The sequence below is a fragment of the Bactrocera neohumeralis genome, chromosome 5 (genome assembly GCF_024586455.1).
Source record: "Bactrocera neohumeralis isolate Rockhampton chromosome 5, APGP_CSIRO_Bneo_wtdbg2-racon-allhic-juicebox.fasta_v2, whole genome shotgun sequence".
NCBI lineage: Eukaryota > Metazoa > Arthropoda > Insecta > Diptera > Tephritidae > Bactrocera > Bactrocera neohumeralis.
The window spans coordinates 60493225-60515082 of NC_065922.1; the positions used below are offsets into that span (position 1 = coordinate 60493225).

The 21858-nt window shown below is 32.8% G+C and overlaps 2 protein-coding genes and 1 long non-coding RNA gene across 6 annotated transcripts; 2 read left to right on the forward strand and 1 right to left on the reverse strand.

Annotated features, from left to right (window-relative positions):
- Positions 1–524: 524 nt before the first annotated feature.
- LOC126760668 (uncharacterized) lies at positions 525–11272 on the reverse strand. 2 transcript variants are annotated; one of them, XR_007667235.1, is made up of 3 exons: positions 11091–11272; positions 758–919; positions 525–684 (listed from the first exon to the last, which is right to left on the reverse strand). It is a non-coding gene; the product is annotated as an uncharacterized LOC126760668 (long non-coding RNA). The 2 variants fall into 2 exon arrangements; XR_007667234.1 differs by lacking the exon at positions 11091–11272 and adding an exon at positions 986–1071.
- LOC126760667 (uncharacterized) lies at positions 1129–19788 on the forward strand. Its single transcript, XM_050476485.1, has 3 exons — positions 1129–1276; positions 13249–13416; positions 17992–19788. The coding sequence occupies exons 2-3, from the start codon at positions 13269–13271 to the stop codon at positions 18552–18554; spliced, it is 711 nt and encodes a 236-aa protein (XP_050332442.1). The 5' UTR covers positions 1129–1276; positions 13249–13268; the 3' UTR covers positions 18555–19788.
- Positions 1272–8819, forward strand: LOC126760666 (uncharacterized). Of its 3 annotated transcripts, none has more exons than XM_050476481.1 (2): positions 1272–1454; positions 7874–8819. In XM_050476481.1, exons 1-2 carry the CDS (start codon positions 1301–1303, stop codon positions 8515–8517), a joined length of 798 nt encoding a protein of 265 aa, XP_050332438.1. In that variant the 5' UTR covers positions 1272–1300; the 3' UTR covers positions 8518–8819. The 3 variants fall into 3 exon arrangements, with proteins under 3 accessions (XP_050332438.1, XP_050332439.1, XP_050332441.1); XM_050476482.1 differs by lacking the exon at positions 1272–1454 and adding an exon at positions 3300–3702; XM_050476484.1 differs by lacking the exon at positions 1272–1454 and adding an exon at positions 3719–4083.
- Positions 19789–21858: the final 2070 nt, after the last annotated feature.

Sequence of the window (21858 nt, forward strand, 5' to 3'; positions counted from 1 at the left end):
TATTAAATTGGGTTTAATGAAGAATTTTGTTAAGGCAAAGGACAGAAATGGAAGAGGGTTCTTGTATCTGAAACAAAAATTTGGATGAGTGAGTGAAGCAAAAATTAAGGAGGGCATATTTGTGGGTCCGCAAATTAGAGAACTAGTGATAGATAAAACCTTTGAAGAAATGCTCAATGAAACTGAAATATGAGCCTGGAGTGATTATAAAAGCGTTGTTTAAAATTTCTTTCACATTCTGGACTCCCATCTGGATTTTTCCCCGAAAATTTAGGGGCCGTAATTGACGAACACGGTGAACGGATCCACCAAGACATTTCTGCTATGGAGAAACAATACCAAGGCAAGTGGAGTGCCAGTTTGCTTGCCGATTACTGCTGGACATTGTTAAGGGATACTTCAAAAACAAAATATCGCCGAAAAACATCGACAGTAACATTTTAAGCATTTGTCTATTACAATAAATATGTAACTTCCAGTCTTTGTACATTTTACTTCATTCTGAGTATGAATAAAAAGGAATATACATATTTATGTTTAAATAATTTGGACAAGATTTTATTTGTAAATATGTATGTACATATGTATTATTTAATACATGTGCGAATAAAAATATATTTAAGTTTCAATTATATACTATAATGCTGCAGCTGCTCCTAAGTTGTTCTTTCACATTTTGAAATCCTAAAAATAAATTAAATTAATATATGTATGTATATATATGCACCCAATTTGATAAATTTGCGAAATTCCTTACTTTTCTTGGTGTTCCATTTCTTCAGCAAAGTGCTTTTCAACTCATGTGGTGAGTGTTTTGTGCTTTTTTCTTGTGAGGTTCTTTCAGAATAGGGCGACGTGTCGAGCAATTGTCTTTTTGTTGAAAGCATGAATAATTAGATAACAGTTGTACAGAGTGACTCTGAAACACAAAAACAAATACGATTTACGTATTTTGTACGATAGATGTCACAAAACGAATTCTTACAGAATGGCAACAAAATAATTAAGTGCGTGCATTTGTAAATTTTGGACAGTTTTCACATGAAAATACTTTAATGTTCTACAAATTCCATTAGGAAACTTCTGTAACTGCAAGTGTAAAACTTCAGTGTACATTTACAGAACACACAATCGGAACATAATGGCGCATGTCTCGCTACGTTTGTGTCCGACTGAGGGTTGTACGATTGTTGAAATAGACGAATGCAGTTTGTCGTGTAGTCTCTTAGTCATTGCTGAGTTCAGTTGAATATATTCGTGCTCTATTTTGGAAAGTGTATGTTTTATTTTGGTTATCAATATGGATGGACTACAAGATAACAAATTTAATATTAGATTAGTAAAATGTGTGAAAAAATATCCTCTTCTGTACAACACTGATTTAAAAGAATATACAAGAAGAGATTGCCGAGAAAGAGCTTGGATAGATGTGGCAGAAGAGTTAGACTGTGATCGTAAGTACATATGTATGTATATGTTATTCAACTTCTTAAGTTGTAAAGATGGTGATAGTCCAACAATGGGCCCAATTCCGATTTTTTTGGCGCCGCGATTTGAAGGTACCGTTGGAAAGAGGAAGTCCTCCTGATTAAAAAAATATGTAGGGTTATAGGTACCGCAAACCCTTAGTTTACGGGATATTCGACCTTAAAGTTCAAAAATTCCCAAAATTCGAACATTTCAACAAGCCATTTTACCACATTAAACACACTTTACTCACATTTTTCACTTCAAATTAATTAATATAGAAAAAAGAATCACGCGAAAAAACAAACAAAGAAAAATTGTTAAAAATCCTACATATTTGCTGTTTAAGATGTGGCAAGGCCCGTTTTCCTTATAATTGTAAACAATCTGACCTTTTCGACGATGAGTGTGCTAAGTGATTTTTAAATTAATAAATTTAGGTAAAATATAGCAAAATAAAAGTGAAATGTGAACTTATTTCAATGTTTAGAGTGTATATTGAATTATACAGTGTGAAAAACGTGAAAAAATTTAGTGAAACATAGAGAAATACCATGTGTTATTAGTGCAAATTTTTGAACTTTTGGGTTGGGTTTACTTTAGTATCTCATTTTCATTGCTTATTCCTCTTAAATGCGTGCACGGATTTTTTTTTAATTTATATAGCACGGATAGCCAATAAATTAAACTTTGGTTTAAATGTAAATTTATTGTTAAATGTTAATTGGTTTTTTAGATATAAGTAAGCAACAAACGCACATTTTCACATTTGCTCAAACAATGGCTCTCTTCTTTTGAAGTTTTTGTTGCACTGCTTGCAAAAAATTTAACCAATTTAACACACATACATTCTTTGAAATATATTTAATTGAATTAATGATAAATTATGAATTTTAAGTTGCAATTTTATGTACAATTTAATAAATAAAACAGCTTTAAATTAAAAATACTGTTCCTTTAAATGTAAGCAAAATTACTGAATTTGAACTGTCAAACGACGAAGAAAATAAGCACAAAATGAAGACAGTAATAACCCAACGAATCAAAATGGTAGGTCTTATATACATTTGGGTTACTTTACATAGGACTCGTTTCGGATCGAGGGTTGAAATTATCAACAAAATACGTCCATGTAACGAAAATTTGGAATAAAAAATCGCGCGATTTTTTATTCCAAATTTTCGCCTGCGGCGCTTGTTTCAATGTAATATATTATACTGAAAATATAATGAAAATTTTGATTAAAAAATCGCGCGATTTTTTATTCCATATTATACTGAAAATATAATGAAAATTTTGATTAAAAAATCGCGCGATTTTTTATTCCAAATTTTCGCCTGCGGCGCTTGTTTCAATGTAATATATTATATTGAAAATCGCGCGATTTTTTATTCAAAATTTTCGTTATATGGACGAAATATATTGCCCACTTTTCAGGGTCTTGTATAAATGGTTGGTTGGGTTATCTTGGTATTACCGATACATATACAATTTTTAATTTTCAGTGTTTTTATTATTTAAATAAAGTGGATTTCCACTTTAATTCATTGAAATAATAAAAATAATAAACATAGAGTCACTCTATGCGTAAAAATACATACATTTTATAATAATTAGTGAAAATTGTATGGAAAAACTGCGATTTTACACCATTTTGAGGAGGCTGCCCTAGAGCCCCCCGTGGTCCTAGGGGGGGAAGGGTGCTATTATTCAAAAGCTCCATTCATTACCTTTCAAATGAGGGGGGTAGCAAGCCCCCAGCCCCCTCCCCCTTTGCGCAAAACCTCTTCAAAATGAGATACTAAACTAAACATTCCCCGAACTTTTAATTGTGAATATTTTAAAAAATAAAAGTTATTTTTATATTATTTTTGGATATTTCTTCTCTGGAGAAGCTCCCCTATCCGCACATACCCCATTAATACGGAAATTCGGTTTTTTTACCCCTCTGCCAAAGTAATCGGAATCGTGCCCAACAATGATATACATATGTATGTATGCAAGTATGACAGTTTTGTTTCATTACCCCGAAGTGTGTTTGACAGAAACATGCACTTGACAACTGAAAATATTTACTTACTTACGCAGTCCGACTTATCATGACAATGTTTGGAATCTATAATTTTTAAACACCATCAAAAATGTATAAGTACTATGTGTATGAGAAGAGGTCTTATACATATTTCGGTATAAATGGGGTGTGTACTGATAGGGGCTTCTGCAGAGGAGGAATATGTAAGAATAATGTTGCTAAAACATACATATATATTTTTTGAATATTCGCTTTTAAAAATTTGTATAAATAACAGATACAATGTACAAAAACAATGTTTAAGAAAATTTTTTCAAAATTTCGCTTTATATTGAAATATACACTTTAAAAATTTTTATTAGTTCACATCTCACTTTTAATTTGTTTTCTTTTAGCTAAATTTATTTATTTAAAAATCACTTAGCACACTAATAGTTGAAAAGGTTAGATTACAATTATGAGGAAAACGAGCGTAGCCACATCTTAAAAACCAAATATGAAGGATTTTTCATTATTTGTACTTTCTTCATTTTTTTCATTAACTATAAAAATTAATATTCCAACATTTTTCAAGCTGTAAATGAGTATGTAAACACTTTTTCCAAAAATATGAATAATTTCTGATTTATATTTAATAAACACAGATAAGTAAAACTATTTTATAAAATGTATATGGTTTTAATATAACATTTTTATATATGACAATTTGATATTATAATAAAATCAAGTCACAATATTATTAATAGTTTATTATAATGTTATATAATAACTTGGAATTGCGTTCAAAGTACTGCGTGACTGATGTGCCTTCGCTTAGAACTGCTTTCTCCGTTGGAGACCTTCGGTCGCGGTCTAAAAGAATAACCTTAGGCAAGCCAATACCCGGGGTGACTAAAGTACTTTCGCGTAGTACTCCTTTCTCTGAATTACACTTTTGTACGTAATATTATTACACATAATAATATTACTTATTTGTAATAATTTAAATGAGAGAATATTCATATTCATTCATGTAATTAATGTTTTTACTAATTTTTTTACCTAAAAATGTGCGAAAAGTGTAAAATGTGAATTTGATTAAATGTTTACAATTTAATTAATGTGAAGTGAAAAATTTGAGTAAAGAGTATTAAATGTAGTGAAATAACTAGTTGTCAGAAGTCGAATATGTCGTAAACTAAGCGTAATATTTTTACTATATTTTTTAATCAGGAAAACTTTCTCTTTCCATCGGTACCTTCAGATTGGGGCGGCAAAGATATCGGAATATATGCATAAATAAATCAAAAGGGATTTAAATTACATAAGGGCAATTCAGAATCTGGTGCAAATGGTCTTGCATCTTTGCAATTGCAAATTAGGAAGCATATTTTTGCTTTTACACTAACAAAATGTATAGCGATGTACCTGATACACCCTTGAAATAAGCAACACTAAAACGACATTGTATTATTTGCAACACTGGTTTTCAAATTATCAGCTGCTGTCAAAAACAAAAACATTGTAAACAAAGAGAAGAAATGGAGCAAACCGGTTTGAATAAAATAAGGCTAAAACACGAAAAGTCGAATAAAAAATGGATCGAAAAAGAAATCCAGAGTTTACTGGATTTCTTGCGGGAAGCTCCAGGATTGTCCATAATTTCTTCAGCAGCTTCATCAAATAATGCGTCAGTCAATTTTTTCCTAAAACTTTTTTTCGGCATATTTTCCAATTTGTGCGAAAATTTTGTTTACAAACAATGTTTTTCTTCACCGATCAGCTGTGAATTAATGGTCTTTTTGTAAGGGTTACACAGAAACCACAAAAAAAGCCGTTCATTGTTGATGGTAAATATTTGCAATTGCATAATTTCGCACACTCAGATGCACAAGATTCGGAATTGCCCTATGTTCTTAGGCATGGACTCTTGCAATAGATATTAAAGATATGACAAAATTTACGGTTTCTGTATTTTTTTTTGCGCCATGTGCATATCATAATCAAGTATTTGATTTATGCCCCTATTGCGGTTTTCAACCCGACTTGGTGGAATTGAAGTTAAGGCAACTCAACTTCAGATCAACCAAACTCTTTTTCGGTATTGCGAACTTCAACTAAGTTCAGTCGAAATATGATTGGTGTTGCCAATCTAAGAAAGGGAAATTTGACAGATAGTGAAACAGCTAAAATTTTGTAAACGACATATTTAAACAATTAAATTCAGTTGTCGCTCGCGAAAAAGTGAATAAACATATATAATAAACAATAAATAAAAAATGGATATAAGTTTTGATTTATATTACAATGACGAAAATACTGAGGGCAAAATTGATGTGCTACGTATACGAAAAAGCCTTCGTGATCACTCAAATCCATTGGAGCTTCCAAATGCAAATAAGCCATAGTTTTTTCACAATTGAATTGCTTTTTAATAATGTTTGTTGCAGATTCATAAGTTATTTTCGATTAAATAAAGAAGCATTTTGTTTTTTACTGAATGAGATGAAGGAACATTTCCACAAACTTGTGCGAGGAACGGCCATACCTCCTATATTAAAACTATTTAACATTGGGTTGGCGCAACCTACGATATCTTTAGTAATTAAAGAGGTTCTAAATATAATTGAACAACGTATTTGTGCCCAATGGATTAAAATTCAAATGACTGAGGAGGAGCAAAACGCTTCAAAAGTTTCATTTTATTCAAAAAGTGCTTTCCCGGGAGTAGTTGGTTGCATCAACGGGACTCATGTTCGCATAATTTCACCAAGAAAAGAAGTGCAACATCTTTACTTAACAGAAAGGGCTACTACTGTTTAAACGTGATGATTGTATGTATAAAATCTGAATTATATTAGAAACAAAATGGTATAATTTCTTAAAATTTTTACCTTTGTGATTATAAAATGTCTATTCGGTATGTGGATGCTAGGCATGCAGGCGCAAATCATGACTCTTTTGTTTTCAATGTTAGCGATTTGAAAGTGCATTTGCAGAACAACATACAGAATAACACTTGGATCTTGGGTAAGACTTTATCGTATTTATTGCTAAATAATTAGAGTAATGTAATTTCTTAGGCGACGCTGGCTATCCTCTGCACAAATTTTTAATGACGCCTTATCGCTTGGCGGAAGCTTCTTCACCCCAAGCACGCTACAATACAGTACACTCAAAAGCCCGGAATATTGTAGAGCGGACAATTGGTGTACTCAGGAGTAGATTTCGATGTCTTTTATCTGTACGAGGTTTACATTACACTCCCGAAAAGGTTACGCAATTTGTGAATGCTTGTTGCGCATTGCACAATATTTGTCAACACTTTCAAGTGGAATCTCCGGAAGAAATACCATCTACTTCACATACTACAATGACCAATGATATTTTGGACATAGAAAGAGAAGAAGAGGATACGGCTCGAATAATTCGCAATAATATTATGACTTCCCTCTAAATAATTAAAATATTAAATTTCATTTATTATTTCTAATGTGCTATTTATTCAGGCATATATTTAAATTTTATTTAAATAAATTCATTAAATAATAATATCACTTCATTCCAGAATAATTAAAAATAAAATAAAAAAATATTACTTTGTGTCTTAAATAACCAAAAAAAATTAAAATCTTTGCGAAGATTGTTTATTGTTTCCAAATTGTGGCTTTCCTCTTCCTACTTCTGGAAACTTCTCCATTAACAATTTTTCGAATTGCTTTTTTGTTGCAACTTTATTTTTTCTAAAAATTTATAAAAAATATTAATTAAAATTAATTTAACATTAATTAAAATAGTTATTTTACCCGTCCTCCATTTTTCTTTAATATTTTTTTGTATTTCACTGCACGAATGTTGAACTTCAACTGCTATTAAGCACTTGAAGTTTATTTATATACTAGTCAACCCCACTTGCACAGAGTTGAAAACCGCAATACCAAAAAAAGTTGAAATTCGATCATACTTCAACCGCAATTTTTTTTGACGGATTGAGTTGAAGTTGGCAATACCGAATTTTTAAACTTCGACTGAAATGCAGTTGGGTTGAAAACCGCAATAGGGGCATTAACCTTACACGGAAAGTGCAATTTTTTCTACCTAAGACATTCCTACCTTTTTAAAGTAACTTTTAATAGCTTAATTATAAATAAGCATTTTTTCATTTTTATCACCGTCCTAATGAAGAACATATTTGATGTGACGAACACGGATACGAGAACAAAATAGAAACGGCGATAAATTGCCAGAATTAACAAGTCAGTGATATTCGTATTAAGAAGTTGTTAATTCGGATAGTAAATAGTAAAGCGTTAAGCTGTTTGCATTACAAAAAAAGATATTCACTTCTACATATATGACAAAAATAAATTATTTGAATTTTTCTCTTTATTTTAGCAAAAGCCGCACAGAAAAAATGGCAAAATTTCAGGAGTATTTTAGTGAGAAAACTAAAGCAAATGCAAATGGGCGAATCCGTACAACAGTATTACTTATACGATCACATGAAATATATAATACCATATTTGAAGAAAACATATGAACCTGGAGCATTAAAGAGAACAGTTAGACAAATAGATGTAGAGCCAGATGCGGAATATGGGACTGGATCGGAGCATAGTACTGAAAATATTGAAATCAATGAAGACCTGACAGTGGACAGTCATGACCCAATTTATCTCGAAAATAATGAACCAAATGAAAAATATGCTCTAAAAAAAATTAAGGTAGCAGTGAGCTCAGAGGACGAAGGTGGACCAGAATTCGATAATGATGTGGTGTCTAATTCTCCGCAAAGTGAACTCAGGGAGAATATTATGGTTAACAATAAAATGACGAATTCTACATTAATGCATGCTGCTTCCACACCCGTGACATATAGTGAGCAACGCGACCAAACCATGTCTAGAGAAACTCCGAAAAGACAATTTGTATTAAGCTTATTGCCAGATCTTAACGAAATGACCAACTCACAAATGCGCCAATTTAAGTTCAGAGTTCTGCAATTAATTGATGAAATATTAAATGAAAACAACACCTGATTTAATTAACTACCAATTAGTAGATTTCGAAAAGTTGTGAAGTTATTGCGACGCTTCCATTATTTTAACACATTGTCACGTTACACATTTTCGTAAGTTGTCGCTCATTGTTTTCACACAAGCAACACGAGTCCGGCAACTTGACAAGACAATTTTCTACATTTTCTTCCATATCGCATTTCCAAATTCTTGTACGCTTCGTGTACGCGGCGAACAAAAATATTTTTATTACTTAATTTTTATCTACCCTATTCTAAAACATTTCTTTTTTAATAACATTAAAATTTTTTAACAGATGGTAAGTATTCTTTTAATTCCGAACGCTTATTTAAAACTATAGTAGGAATGTCGAATTTCGTAAAGCGAACAGTAACGTTCACGACACAACGCGTCTCCCATTGTCGTTTCATAGCCTAGAAAATTGTTACTTATTTCATTATTCGTTTAATTCATGTATATTTTTAGGAGTATGCCAATCTTTTACTGTTTCTATCTTTTCATAGCTGTGCAAATGCCCTCCGTGTCCTAAGTAGCTTACTTTCTTTTTGAAAGGGAACACTTCCCGAACATTAGACTAGGGCTAGCTATCTTTTGAAAAGCTTCTTCCATCGAAACTTTTACCCAACTCGTTGATGTCGTCGAGGCTTTAATACCTGGTTTGATAATCCAAAAGGCATTACGGACAATTGTCATAGACCATCCCCAATGCTAAAAGCCGTATTTTCTTTGTCTTCTTCCTTTATCTCCACTTGCCATTAACCACTTTTCAAATCAAGTGTTGAGACCGTTTTGTACGTAATAACGATTCCGAAGTTTCATCGATACTGGGTAATGGATAATTGTCTTTCTTCTTCGCAAGTACCACAGGTAACTCCATGGACTCGCTGATAGCATCGGTTATGGTCTGGTTTACAAATCACAACAAACAACAAATCGTCATTATCAAAAATGGTTGAGCATTTAAGAATGAGTGTTTAGCCCTATTTTGACGTTTTCCGTCAATGAAACACTTTTCAAGAAGTATTTCAAAATGCATCATGGTCTCAATCTTTTGACACTGTCCTAATATAGCTCCTCTGGAAAGTTCGATTGGTGACTTGAACTCATTAAGTACTTTTACTGGAACGCGTTTATCTTGTCCTGTCATAACCACAGTTTCGCTTATAAGTAAGTTTGGATAGATTCTTCTGTGACTTCAACAATCCACAAGTTATTTGTCCCATAGTCTTAATCTATTTCTACCCAAAAAAAAACTGCTTCTGGTTTTGGTGGAATTTGTTGGCTATATTTTATTATCACTCGTCTAACTTTGTTATCATATCTGAACCTTTTCCACAGTTGAAATAGCCATCATTTTTCTTACGCACATCTGCAGATTATTCCAGTAATTTCTGCATCTTTTTTCAAGTAATTGATTCAAGGTGTGATCTAACTTTATTTGATGAGTTTTAAATGTTCGAAGAGAGATGCAGATTCCTGTGTCAGAGTACACGAAATGGTTTCGGCAAACGTTATTTTGGACATGCTAACGCAGCGAAGCGTGTAGTGTTATCTCGTGTGCTGAACACAATGAAAGTATAAACACAATGACTGCGACAGACTGCAAACTACATCTGTCAAATATTAAAATACACACGTTCTTATGGACACTGTTATTTTGACAGCTGCTCGACTACACGACTGCAGGCCGACAGTTGTCGTTCTCGCTAACTTCAATATCCTCCTATTTTTGCCAACGACAATAGGACGACAGTAGAGTTGACAGTAGAATGAAAGATAGAAAGAGGAGGTAAAGTGGTGATGCCACTAATATGTAAAATGTAAAATTATTCACAGCTCTAACAAACTTGACGTTATTTTACAAATAAAAGCATAAAATAGCTCTATTATATCATTTGTAATAACAATTGATAATTTAAAGCAAAAATATTTACCTATTTACTTATTTTTTGCATAAAAAAATTCATTTTGAACAAAATATTAAAATTTCATTGATGTGAAAGGTATTAGTATGGCCACAACGAAATTGTGTACACACAAAATGGACAACTGCGTTGTTTTGGGGATGTTCGAGCAAGCAAATAACTGCAGCAATATTGCGACAGTGTTGTTTTTCTGCAGATACTCAGCTGATACTTATATTGCAAAATTTTTGCGTCGAATATGATGCCTTGTTATACTGCCGCAGTGATTGAGACTCGAACATCCTGCTCTACATCCTTTGTCTACATGCCGGCCATTGTTATGTTGCTGCCTTCTTACAAATGTTTATGTAGAAGGATTCACGACGCCATTTACAGCTCACTGTCGTACTGCCATGTCGTGTCGCGCTCTATGTGCTCATCCAACTACGCTAACATTTGTGATGACTTCTCTGCCATTTGTGAGGTCACCTGTGTTCATATTTGCGTTGACATATGCATTGATATCTGTGACTTTGCAGTCAAAATTATATTTACATATGTCCATAATGTTGGAAGAGCATTGAATCTCTTCCTTTTCTTCAATTTTCGTTGTCTATTTCTCTAATTTTAATTGAAAGACATATTCCTTGATATGAGTTGCTAACTCACCTTTGACCAAACTTCGGCACTCGAACATTCTGGCAATTTCGAATTTCATTAACTAGCAATATATCGTCGAGTCGATTTTATTCCATCATCCGTCTTCATCATAATATTATATTTAGTTAATTCTCTTTGTTGTATGTCATGTGCAGGGATTGGGAGAGTTTATGCTTTGACCACAAAGACGACTTCACTATAACGAAATTTTCTTGTCTGCAAATGTCGAACATTTGCACATTTTGAAGAAGACGACATATCAAACAGCTGATGTACTCAACGTCGTTGTTGACATTCCAAAACTGTTAATTTGAATCAAATTTAAATATTTGGTTCAAAGTGAAATTTTGTGTAATAAGTCGAATCATTTCTTTTAAATTATCAATTGTTACTTTAAATGATATATTAGAGCATTTTCTATTGGTAAAATAAAGTTAAAGCTTTGTATAATTTTACATTTCACATAATTGTAGCAACACTGCGTTGAAGTCTGTAAGAAGAACGTGTGTACTATTTTAATATATTACCGATTCTGCCTGTTGCTTGTCGTCTTAATGTTTTAAAAAGTGCTTAAAGGGCGGAAGTGATCGTACATATGTATATACACACGGATTCTCACTAATAACATAAACAGAGAACAACGAAAACCGCAGCCCGAGTCAGCTGATACGACCTATCATATGAGAACGCAATATAAATGATTTTTCCCAGATTGCCGGTCTCGATATACTGTAGTAATTATAAAAATTATCCACAATAAGTTTGAAATTTTCTTAAACTAACTCAAAATCAGAGTCGAATGCAATTATTTATAAATATATAAACTATTTTTAATAGTTTGATTTCAGTTTTGACATTTTATATTATGAAAATTGTAATTGAAATATTACATGTGTATACAACTATGTATATATGCGTATTGAGCATTGTTCAAATGAAAACAAAAAAGAGTGGCTGATTTCTACAGGCTCAACTAACTAATGAAGGGAGGAGCGGAATTCTAGAAAACTTTACTTATAGAACGAGTCTTGGTTTATAAGAAAAGATCTATAAGAAAAATCAGCTGCATAGACGGCGTGGAGATGGGTCTCTTTGATATATTTCCGAATATAATATAAGTACCTTTGAAAACTAGCTCTATTCCAACCATGAAAGGAACTTCCAAATTTAGATTTGAAAAGGAATGTCGAATTTCGTAGCAGCGAACTGTTACGGAAAAGGACTATTACGTCGCAATCACAAACGCTTTTAATCATTCACTTAATGGGATATTATTTTGTTTTAGTTTTTTGTCTACAATTTACATGATATTCTATGCTTCTTCTTCTCATTTACATGCCCTTTTTTGAAATCACCTCATCATACGGAAAACCTCACAACTCATAACAACCTCACAATAGTGACGGTGGTAATAGGGCTGCAAAAATAGCCATTCACATCATCCACAGTCGTCTCAATCATCCATAGCGTCTCACATGTCGTTGTACTACTTTACGTTTTTCTCTTGGACGATAACGGCACTTGATCTGCTGAACACATAGAAAGTGACACGACATGACTGCCCGACAGTGAACTGTAAATAGCGTCGTGAAGCCCACTACATGAACATTTGTAAGAAGACAGCGGCATGTACACAAAACAACTCAGCTGTACATTTTGTATGTACACAATTTCGTTGTTGGCATACTAATACCTTTCCCTTCAATGAAATTTTAATATTTTGTTCAAAGTGAAATTTTTTATGCAAAACATAAGTAAATAGTTAAATTTATTTGTTTTATTATTGTCAATTGTTATTACAAATGATATAACAGAGCTATTTTATGCTTCTCTTTGTAAAATAACGTCAGGTTTGTTAGAATAATTCTACATTTTACATATTAGTGGCATCACTCCTCTCTACTGTCGTCGGCAAATTTAAAAATACTTTCAAGTTAGCGAGAACGACAACTGAGAGGCTGCAGTCGTGCAGCTGTCTAAAGTACTGTGTCCATAAGAACGTGTGTATTTTAATATTTGACAGATGTTGCTTGCAATCTGTCGCGCTCTATGTGTTCAGCACATGAGAGTAAACAAGTTGTGCAGTTGCGTATATGTACGTATGTCGACGTTTCCATTCGTCCCGAGCTTGTTATTGTCGTTTGTGTTTTACAAATTTTACTTTTAGTTTTGAACTGAATTTCGACAATGGATGTAAACAAAAAAATTAATATACGATTGGTGGAGACTGTAGAAAAGTATCCATGTTTGTACAACAATACGATCAAAGAGTATTCTAACAGAAATTGCATAGAAGCGGCATGGGTAGAGGTAGCAGAGGAGCTTTCCAGTACACGTGAGTAAATATAACATATTTTTAACGGCATATACATACATACATATGTATGTACATATTTTATGTATAAAGATAAGAATACAATGCGTTTGAAAATACCAAATGCATACATACAGTAGAGGCCCGCTAATCCGGATCAATTAAAACCGGCCCCTATCCGGAATATGAGGGAATCCGGATTACCAAAGACATATCAGAACTATGTATTAAGAAAAAGTATTTATAAATTTCTGTTTGTTTATTATAAAAATAATACATATGTTCAAAAAAAAAAAAAATACAAAAAACTTAAAACAATAAAGCATAAAAGCGAATGTAGTGAATAATAAACATGTGATCCGGATTAGAGAATACGCATAGAGAATGTCGGTCCGGATTACAAGGGACATAATAGAAATTTTGAATTTTTTAACCCTGTCCGGATTACAGTGGAATCCGGATTAGGCCGTGTCCGGATTAGCGGGCCTCTACTGTACATACTTATGTACATATGTATATCAAAAATAAGAAGACTTATAGCCCGATTCTGTAAGCAGTTTTAGTCACTATTTGAGACATTTTGAGGTAAAGTCTCAATTTGTGACTAGTTACTATTCACTAAAGAGTCTTTAGCGTTAGTCTCAAAATATTGTCTCAAATTTGAGACCTGATAGCAGGTCACAAAACTAAAAAGAACTCTTGTTTGCTATTTTGAATGTACTGAATAGAGATCATCATAGATATTAATCGATTATTGTTTTTTTATATTTTGTAAGCAAGTCAAACACGAATTGTTAAAAATAAATCAATTTTACATAAATTTCGTAAATGTTATGAAACAAAGTCAACATATATTTCTATTTTTATTGGTAATTATTTGTTTTTAACTATGTTATAGAAAATTTAATATTTGTTATCGACATATTTATTTTCATTCGAGTGTAAAAACATCTCTGATTAATCAAATGTAATAGATTTTGTGAGTTCCACTTACAGAATAGCAAAATCGTCAAAAGCCACAAAAATTGTCTCTAACTTAAAATCTCAAATTTAGAGATTTGTAACTGTTTCACAGTACATAATCGCACGGTTAATAATGAAGTCATGCGCTCTTTTGTAAGTGAAAAAATCTTTAAAGAGAAAGTTCCAAGACGAACACAAACAAACGTCACCCCTTCCACGAAATCAGTTTCTGCATAAAAAAATATACATTTTAATTTGGCCTTCCCAAACGCACCCAAATGCAATAGAGAACTGGTGGAGAATTGTCAAAGAAAATATTGAAAGCCTCATGTCGAAAAGGAATAATGAAGACATTTCCAAGAAGCTTGGTATCCCATACAGACAATGTAAAAACATAGAGAAGGTGCAAATTGAATTCTGTATGATGTTCGATTTGACGGCTAATAGCAGGAACAGTCAAAAACGTAGAATCGTGGCCCGTGTCAGCTAATACGACCTATCTTATGGGCGCGCAGCGTAAGTGAACAGTGAAAAACTCTACTCCCTTCTCTCTTTGCCGTAGGATGCCGTAGGAATCCACGGCATTTGGATTTTTGCCGTGGAAACGTGTCAGCTGATTGCTCTCTCACAACGCAGGGTTGCCAATCTCGATATACTGTAGTAATTATAAATGTTGTCTTCAATATGTTTGATATTTTCTTAAAATAACTCAAAATCAGAGTCGAATGCTATTATTTATAAATATATAAACTATTTTTAATAGTTTGTTTTCAGTTTTGATATTTTATATCATAAGAGATTGTAATTGAAAACATAGATGTGTACAAAACTATATATGCGTATTGAGCAATGGCAACATTGTTCAAATGAAAACAAACAAAGATGGCTGATTTCTGCGTTTTTACCACGGGCTCAACTTTTAACACATTTTGCGCGCTAAGGAAGGAAAAGGAAGGAAGGGAGTAGCGTTTTTAACTGTTTCTGCTATAACAGAGCTGATAGAATTGAAGTAAGGAATTCACTATTCTCGCTGCTATTTAGCAGAATTGAGCACGTTCAATGGTAGAAATATATGTAAAACGACTAAATTCATGCGAGAACGAATAAACAGAAATGCTTTGAAGAAAGAAAAGTCGCTTGTAGGCAAGGCATGCTCGGGGAGATGTTTTTATGAATGAATCTTTTTGTTCTCTGGTTTTGCGATGTAAATATACATAAATGCACTATTATAAATACATGTGTATGTGGGGCCGAAAACTTTTTCATTTTATAATATACATATATTTTTTATGGTATAATTTATGCGAAGTAAAGGTTAAAAAAAAGTTATAAAGCTATTATGTTCGATCTAGAACGGACGATATCGGACTACTGTTGCATACAGCGCCATGCCAACTAAACTATCGAAATGAAGTACATACCTGTATGCAAAACTTTTTCATTTGAGGAGATACATATATTCAAGAAATTTTGAAAGATAACGCTCTTTCTTTTACTTTAATTCTATTGCTCAACAATTTCTTTTTTATTTATGGCATGTTTCTTAAAGTAAAATGTTTATAAGTAGAAGATTGATGGACAGAAATATATAAATAATGTTAAAAACAAAACATGAATGAATTTATACATAGAAGATAGCTACAAGTGCAAAGTACCGTTAAGTCAGATTTTAATCGCTCTTTTAAAAAATCGTATTGGCATTGCATAATTGCTACTTATAAAGAGTCGTTGCTGTTGTTATCGTAGCGGTTATCTAATGGAATGTCGCGGTCGATTTTGAATAAGTAGGAAAAACCTTAGGGTGGTGTGGGGGAGTGTCACGCTCCTTGCAGAGAAGTAGCGAGAAAGATCGGTGATAGCTTTTTACTTTTGAGCACATGCCCTCAATTATATTGGATCTTACTTTCCAAGAAGCTAGAAAAGAATCAAAATTATGTTCCTGACTAAATCGAGCAAAAGACCCTTAAGCCTCACCCCATTCATGCTGAAAATTCTAGAAAGGCCAAAGGACTTACACATAAGATCAATAGTAGCTAATACATTATCGAATACGCAACATGCATACACAAAGGGTCCATCCAAAGAAAGTCTTACACGAAGTGATAAATATTATTGGAAAGCAACTACATAAAAAGTACGCAATGGCTGCTTTTCTTGACATTGTAGGAGCTTTTAACCACTTCGAAATAAGCACAATTATCAATTCTATGTCAAGTTCTGTAATAAGAATATAGGAATTAGGAGGTTGGGCATCTGAGCTTTAAATGCATTTTGAACAAATACACAGTTCAGAGCAGATGGAACTCAATAACAATATGCAATATAACCAAGCAAATCTGGCTCAAATAATACAGGAATAGAACCGAAGATCTACTATGCATGTCCAGAAGTAGTATATACAGACTCTCAGTTACTATAACGGGACCACTGGCCTTTTGTAGAGCTGCAGTTGCAAGCTAGAAAGGAATAGGGAAACAGTTCTCCACTTTCTCTGTGAATGTCCAGCACTATCACAAACTCGACATAAAATACCATCTGACACCAAACTTTGAATATTTGTCCACAAAAAGCATAACAGATATATAGTATACAAGTAGTTTCATAGAGAACAACAATTGCCTTGAGCGCAGCGCTGAAGTGGGATAGCAAGTTTATAAGGCCCTTCGATGGAGAATCGATCACTTATGCGGCGATCACAGTGATCGGCAGGACGTAAGGTCAACGGCCAACGATTACGTTAGCTTTGTAAGTTAACAAAGGTGCGGTTGCTAACAGAAATAAAGTCGAGAGGTTTCCCGATCGAGATAATTATGGGAAGAAAATCTGTTGCGAAGATAAGCATAGATCGCCATATTATGCTAATTATCAGATCACAACCAACGATGGTTATATATGGTGAGTTGTTGTAGGTATCCATGATTCTGATGGATTCATTTAGCAAAATGTCGAATCGTCCGTGTTTTCCATCCTATTGACAGGAGGGAATGCGAATGCGTTAAAGTCGCTAAGTACCAAACGGACTAGATTCCGGATAACTATGCCCTGACATTCAAGGATAGTGTCCCTGCGCTCTATGTTGGCGTCGATTAGACATGGCTAAGTTTACACCATTATCTTGATTGCGATCTTCATGTATTACGTTGAAACCTACACGACTTAGAAGATCTGAGTGACGTTTTATCTTAGTTTCTTGAACCGCAGCTATCGATTTATATATGATATGTCAACGCGTGGTCCACTCCTATATATAATAATAAAATAAATAATGTTTTGATCTCTTAGTATATCTTCTATTTCACGACTAAATTTCACGATTTAATCGACAAATATGTAGGTCAGTCTTGGAGGAGTCAATCCCTAACTTGCACAAGCAGCAAAACTGGCATGAAAGGAATATGGGTCGCAAAAATGGAATGACATAAGAACAGTAGAAGTGGTTACAAGTCCCTGCCTAATTAGCAGGCATGGCAGCAGATTGGAAACACCATACAATGACGATTGTAAAAAATTAAACTCTTTTCTACTTAGACTTAATTAGATTCCACCATATACATAAATATCTCACTTTAGTAAAACTGTGGTCTTACTGGAATTACTAATCTTCATAAATGACATTGTTTCGTTGTTTTTCAGCGGATGTGGTTAAGGACAAATGGAAAGTTTTTCGCTCCATTTTCGTGAGAAGGCTGAGAAAAATGCATATGGGAGAACTAATTAAGCCATATTACCTACACGAACACATGCAGTTTTTACGTCCATATTTACGTAAATCGTGGGATCCTGAATGTTGTAACAAAATATTATTGGAGGAAAGCGAAAGTCGTGTTACCCCCAAAAATCCAAAAGAAAATAAGTATTCAAATAGCAGTTGTGAAAATTCAAACACATTAGACCAAGAGGATATCAATTCAGTGTATCTTGCTGATATGCCGCAATATTCATGTAACGATTATAAGCGAGTACGTACTTCGAATGCGAATAATCACTCTTTTTCCTACAAATACCGAATTAATGAATTCAAAATCAGCGAAGTTTCTTCACATCAACAAGATCTGGAGGCCACAGACGATGAAGACTATAAACGCCTATTTATATTAAGCTTACTGCCAGATCTTGAAGAAATGAGTAACACACAAATGCGTAAATTTAAAATCAAAGTTACCACGATCATAAATAATATTATTAATAACGAATAAATTAATAATTATTATAACATTTAAAATATTGCATTTAAATGTATAGAATTATTTTACTCACTGTTGTACGCTCACCCAATTTAGTAATACCAATACAAATATATTGTTAGAATATTGATGTCAAAAAGCATAGAAAAGATAAACTTGATTTCAGATGTTTTGGAATATGTACACATATTTATACGTTTTTTGAATATTTGTAAATATGGCAAAGTAAGGTTGAACCATTACTAAAGCTTCAGTACTATTTCACTTTATTCATTAATTTGAGATCAATATTGTCTTTCTTCTACAACCAACACAAGCTTTGAATATTCCTTTTATTACTTTTACTTACATTGGAAAGTCATAATGTCATTGTGATATATATGTATATGTACATATATGTATATGTAATATAGAATACTATTTACATATACTTTAGGCGAGAATATCGTCCACCTATCACAATTGTGCATATTATCGTACACTACCACTCAACCATGCTATTATAATAGGTACAACTGTCAAAATCAAGAAACTGCTGTTGGCTACTTAGTTTTCAGAATTTTAAAATTTCATTATATTGAATATCATTAAGGTAAATAAAAGTGACCTTCTAACTCAGGATTGTTGTCTGCATTTCCAGTAGATCGTTTTCTATAGCCTGTTTGAGTATCCAACGCATAACGGTAACTGTAAACTACTAGCCTTCCGCAATAGAGGTGTTAACAACTGAACCCAGTTGAATAGAAAACGAAACAACTGAATTATTTTCCAACATAACGAATTAAAATTAATTTCAGTTGAAATTGTATTCATGTTGCTTACCTAAGGACTGTAAAAGTATCAGTTTGACAGTTGCTTTAATAACGAAAAATGAAAGCAAACCAATTTGGCAAAAGTTAAATAAGTATGAAAATTTACTTGGTTTTCATTTTATATTTCAACGACGAATTCTTTTTTGCCGAAACATTAAGGATTGCCCGAGGTAAGAAACGTACTCCTTATAATAGTAACAAGCATCCAAACAACCTTGAGTTTGAATACCACAACAACCTTATCTTAAAACAAAGCAAATGTATCTAAGCAAACAATATACATACATATATGTAAACAAACCTAAACAAATAATATAATCTGTATCTTAACAAACTATCAACTAGTAATAAGTAAACGCACTAGTTGGTATAAGTAGAAGTAAGAACCATGTAATAAGTTAGTCTTAAGAGTATAAATAAAGAGTACACATATATTCTTTTGACTAATTTTTTGCTTCTCGCAAAAATTAACTGGGGGCTCAACTGGGATGGTAAAAAGCCAGATTTTATTCCGAAAGGAATAAATCAAAAAAATTCCACGGAAGTAGCACTAAGTGCTTGGCAAAAGTGCAGAAACAAATGGCAATGGATATAAGTATAAACCCTGTAGGACAATACTTCCAGAATGAATCATCAGCAAATTCTGAAAAAACGAACAGCGGCGAATTCAGTAAGATTCACAAGAGACAGCGGACAGCAACAATTCCTGAAAATGTGGAACAAGGTAAAAAAGTACAGGTTTTGAAATCGTGGATAGTACTTTTACCAAGACGCTCAATACATACTGAAACGGCGGACAACGTTGAATCCTGGAGAAAATAAAACAAAAATACCACATTCCCATCAACAGCAGACACCAGCATCACTACATACAAAATTAAAGGATGGGAAAGAGGAAACTAATATCAAAAAAAAATCTTTTAAACCAATTTCAACAACGACAACATCGATCAGTCCCAATGGACGTGGATCGACTTTGTCAAAGAAAAAATTCAGTAATTGTTAAATGATGGAATAACACAGCCAATTATTCCAAAGAAAGACACCGAAAACAAAGCAAGCCAAAAAGGTAAGTTGTTGTTGAATACTAGAAAATTTACGCTAATTAAAAACTAAATTATAAGAGAAAAGAAAGCATCATAAGAATTTCTTTACACCAATCCAAGGTGATGGATTCCGCGAATTTGAAAAAGCATTAAGGCCAGATTATCAGTTGCCTAGTAGGCATTCAGTTTCTAATACAATAATACCTGTATTGTATGAAACATGCCTTGAACAAATGAAAGAAAAAATATGTGAAGGTTCCAAATTCTGCATAACAACAGATTGTTGGACATCGCGTAGTACCGTTAGCTTTGCCTATGTTCGTAAATGCTTCATGACTTGCAGCATAAGCAACGGTAGCAACACTGCAAGTTTGACGTTTGATACTTCTTATACAATTTTTGACAATTTGCAGATACATTTGTTTGCATTTTTGAACGCGTGTAATACTAAAATGAAAATTTTGCTGAATCTAACACTAGACGAAATTTGTGAGCAAAGAAATGATAGATTTTCTTTAAATTTAAGAAAAAGAAGGGTATTGAAGTCAAAAAGAAAAATTTATAGGCGCAAATGTTTGTCTTTTAAAAGACAAAGTATTTATAGAACAAACTTTCGGGAGTTTTAAGAAACAGTTTAAAATTTTAAATTATATTGAAGCGTCGAGCATTAAAGCCACATCTAATGTAATACTCGCTTGCGTTATCTAACACAATTTTATCATAAAGAAGGGAGGTTATTTTGAACATATTAACGATACAATAACATATGCCGATATGGAAACCAACAATGAAATCGATGGAATTCAAGATGCCCCCATTCGCCGTGTTGATTCAGATGATATCAATGGAATCGATAGAAGAAACTATTTTACCACTCTGTTTTCATCATAAAAAATTTACTTTACCTCACCTTCCTTTATTTGAATAATTTTTGTATTACTTTTTCTGATAAACTTCATTTAAATTTTTATTGTTTTCATTTACATTTTTAACTTCGGTCACAACTTTCTTCCACAATACATTTTTTTTCCTTCTACCCGATTTAAACTCGTCCTCCATATTCAACCGTACTCTTAGCAATAACTGTGTCTCCCCATTACTGAGATTTTCACTAAAAATTTAAAAATAATAATTTATACAATTATTATTAACATAATTTAACTAAATTTCAATACAAAAATTAAAATAAAACAGTTTTGCACTTACTTTTCGTCAGACATCGTAGTTAAATGCAGTAAACAATTTTTTGATAGAAATTATGAGTGACAGCTGATAGAAGTGTTGTCTTTTTGAACGCTTGATTATTGCAGTGCTGCAATATTGGCATTTCTGAACGTTCTGTTTGTTATGCAATCGTCATGATGCATTTACAAACATTGCCTTTATTGCCATCACAGTTCATTTTCTCAATGCAAAATTTGATATGTGCAGTATTCTATTGGAATGCAGTCCAATGAC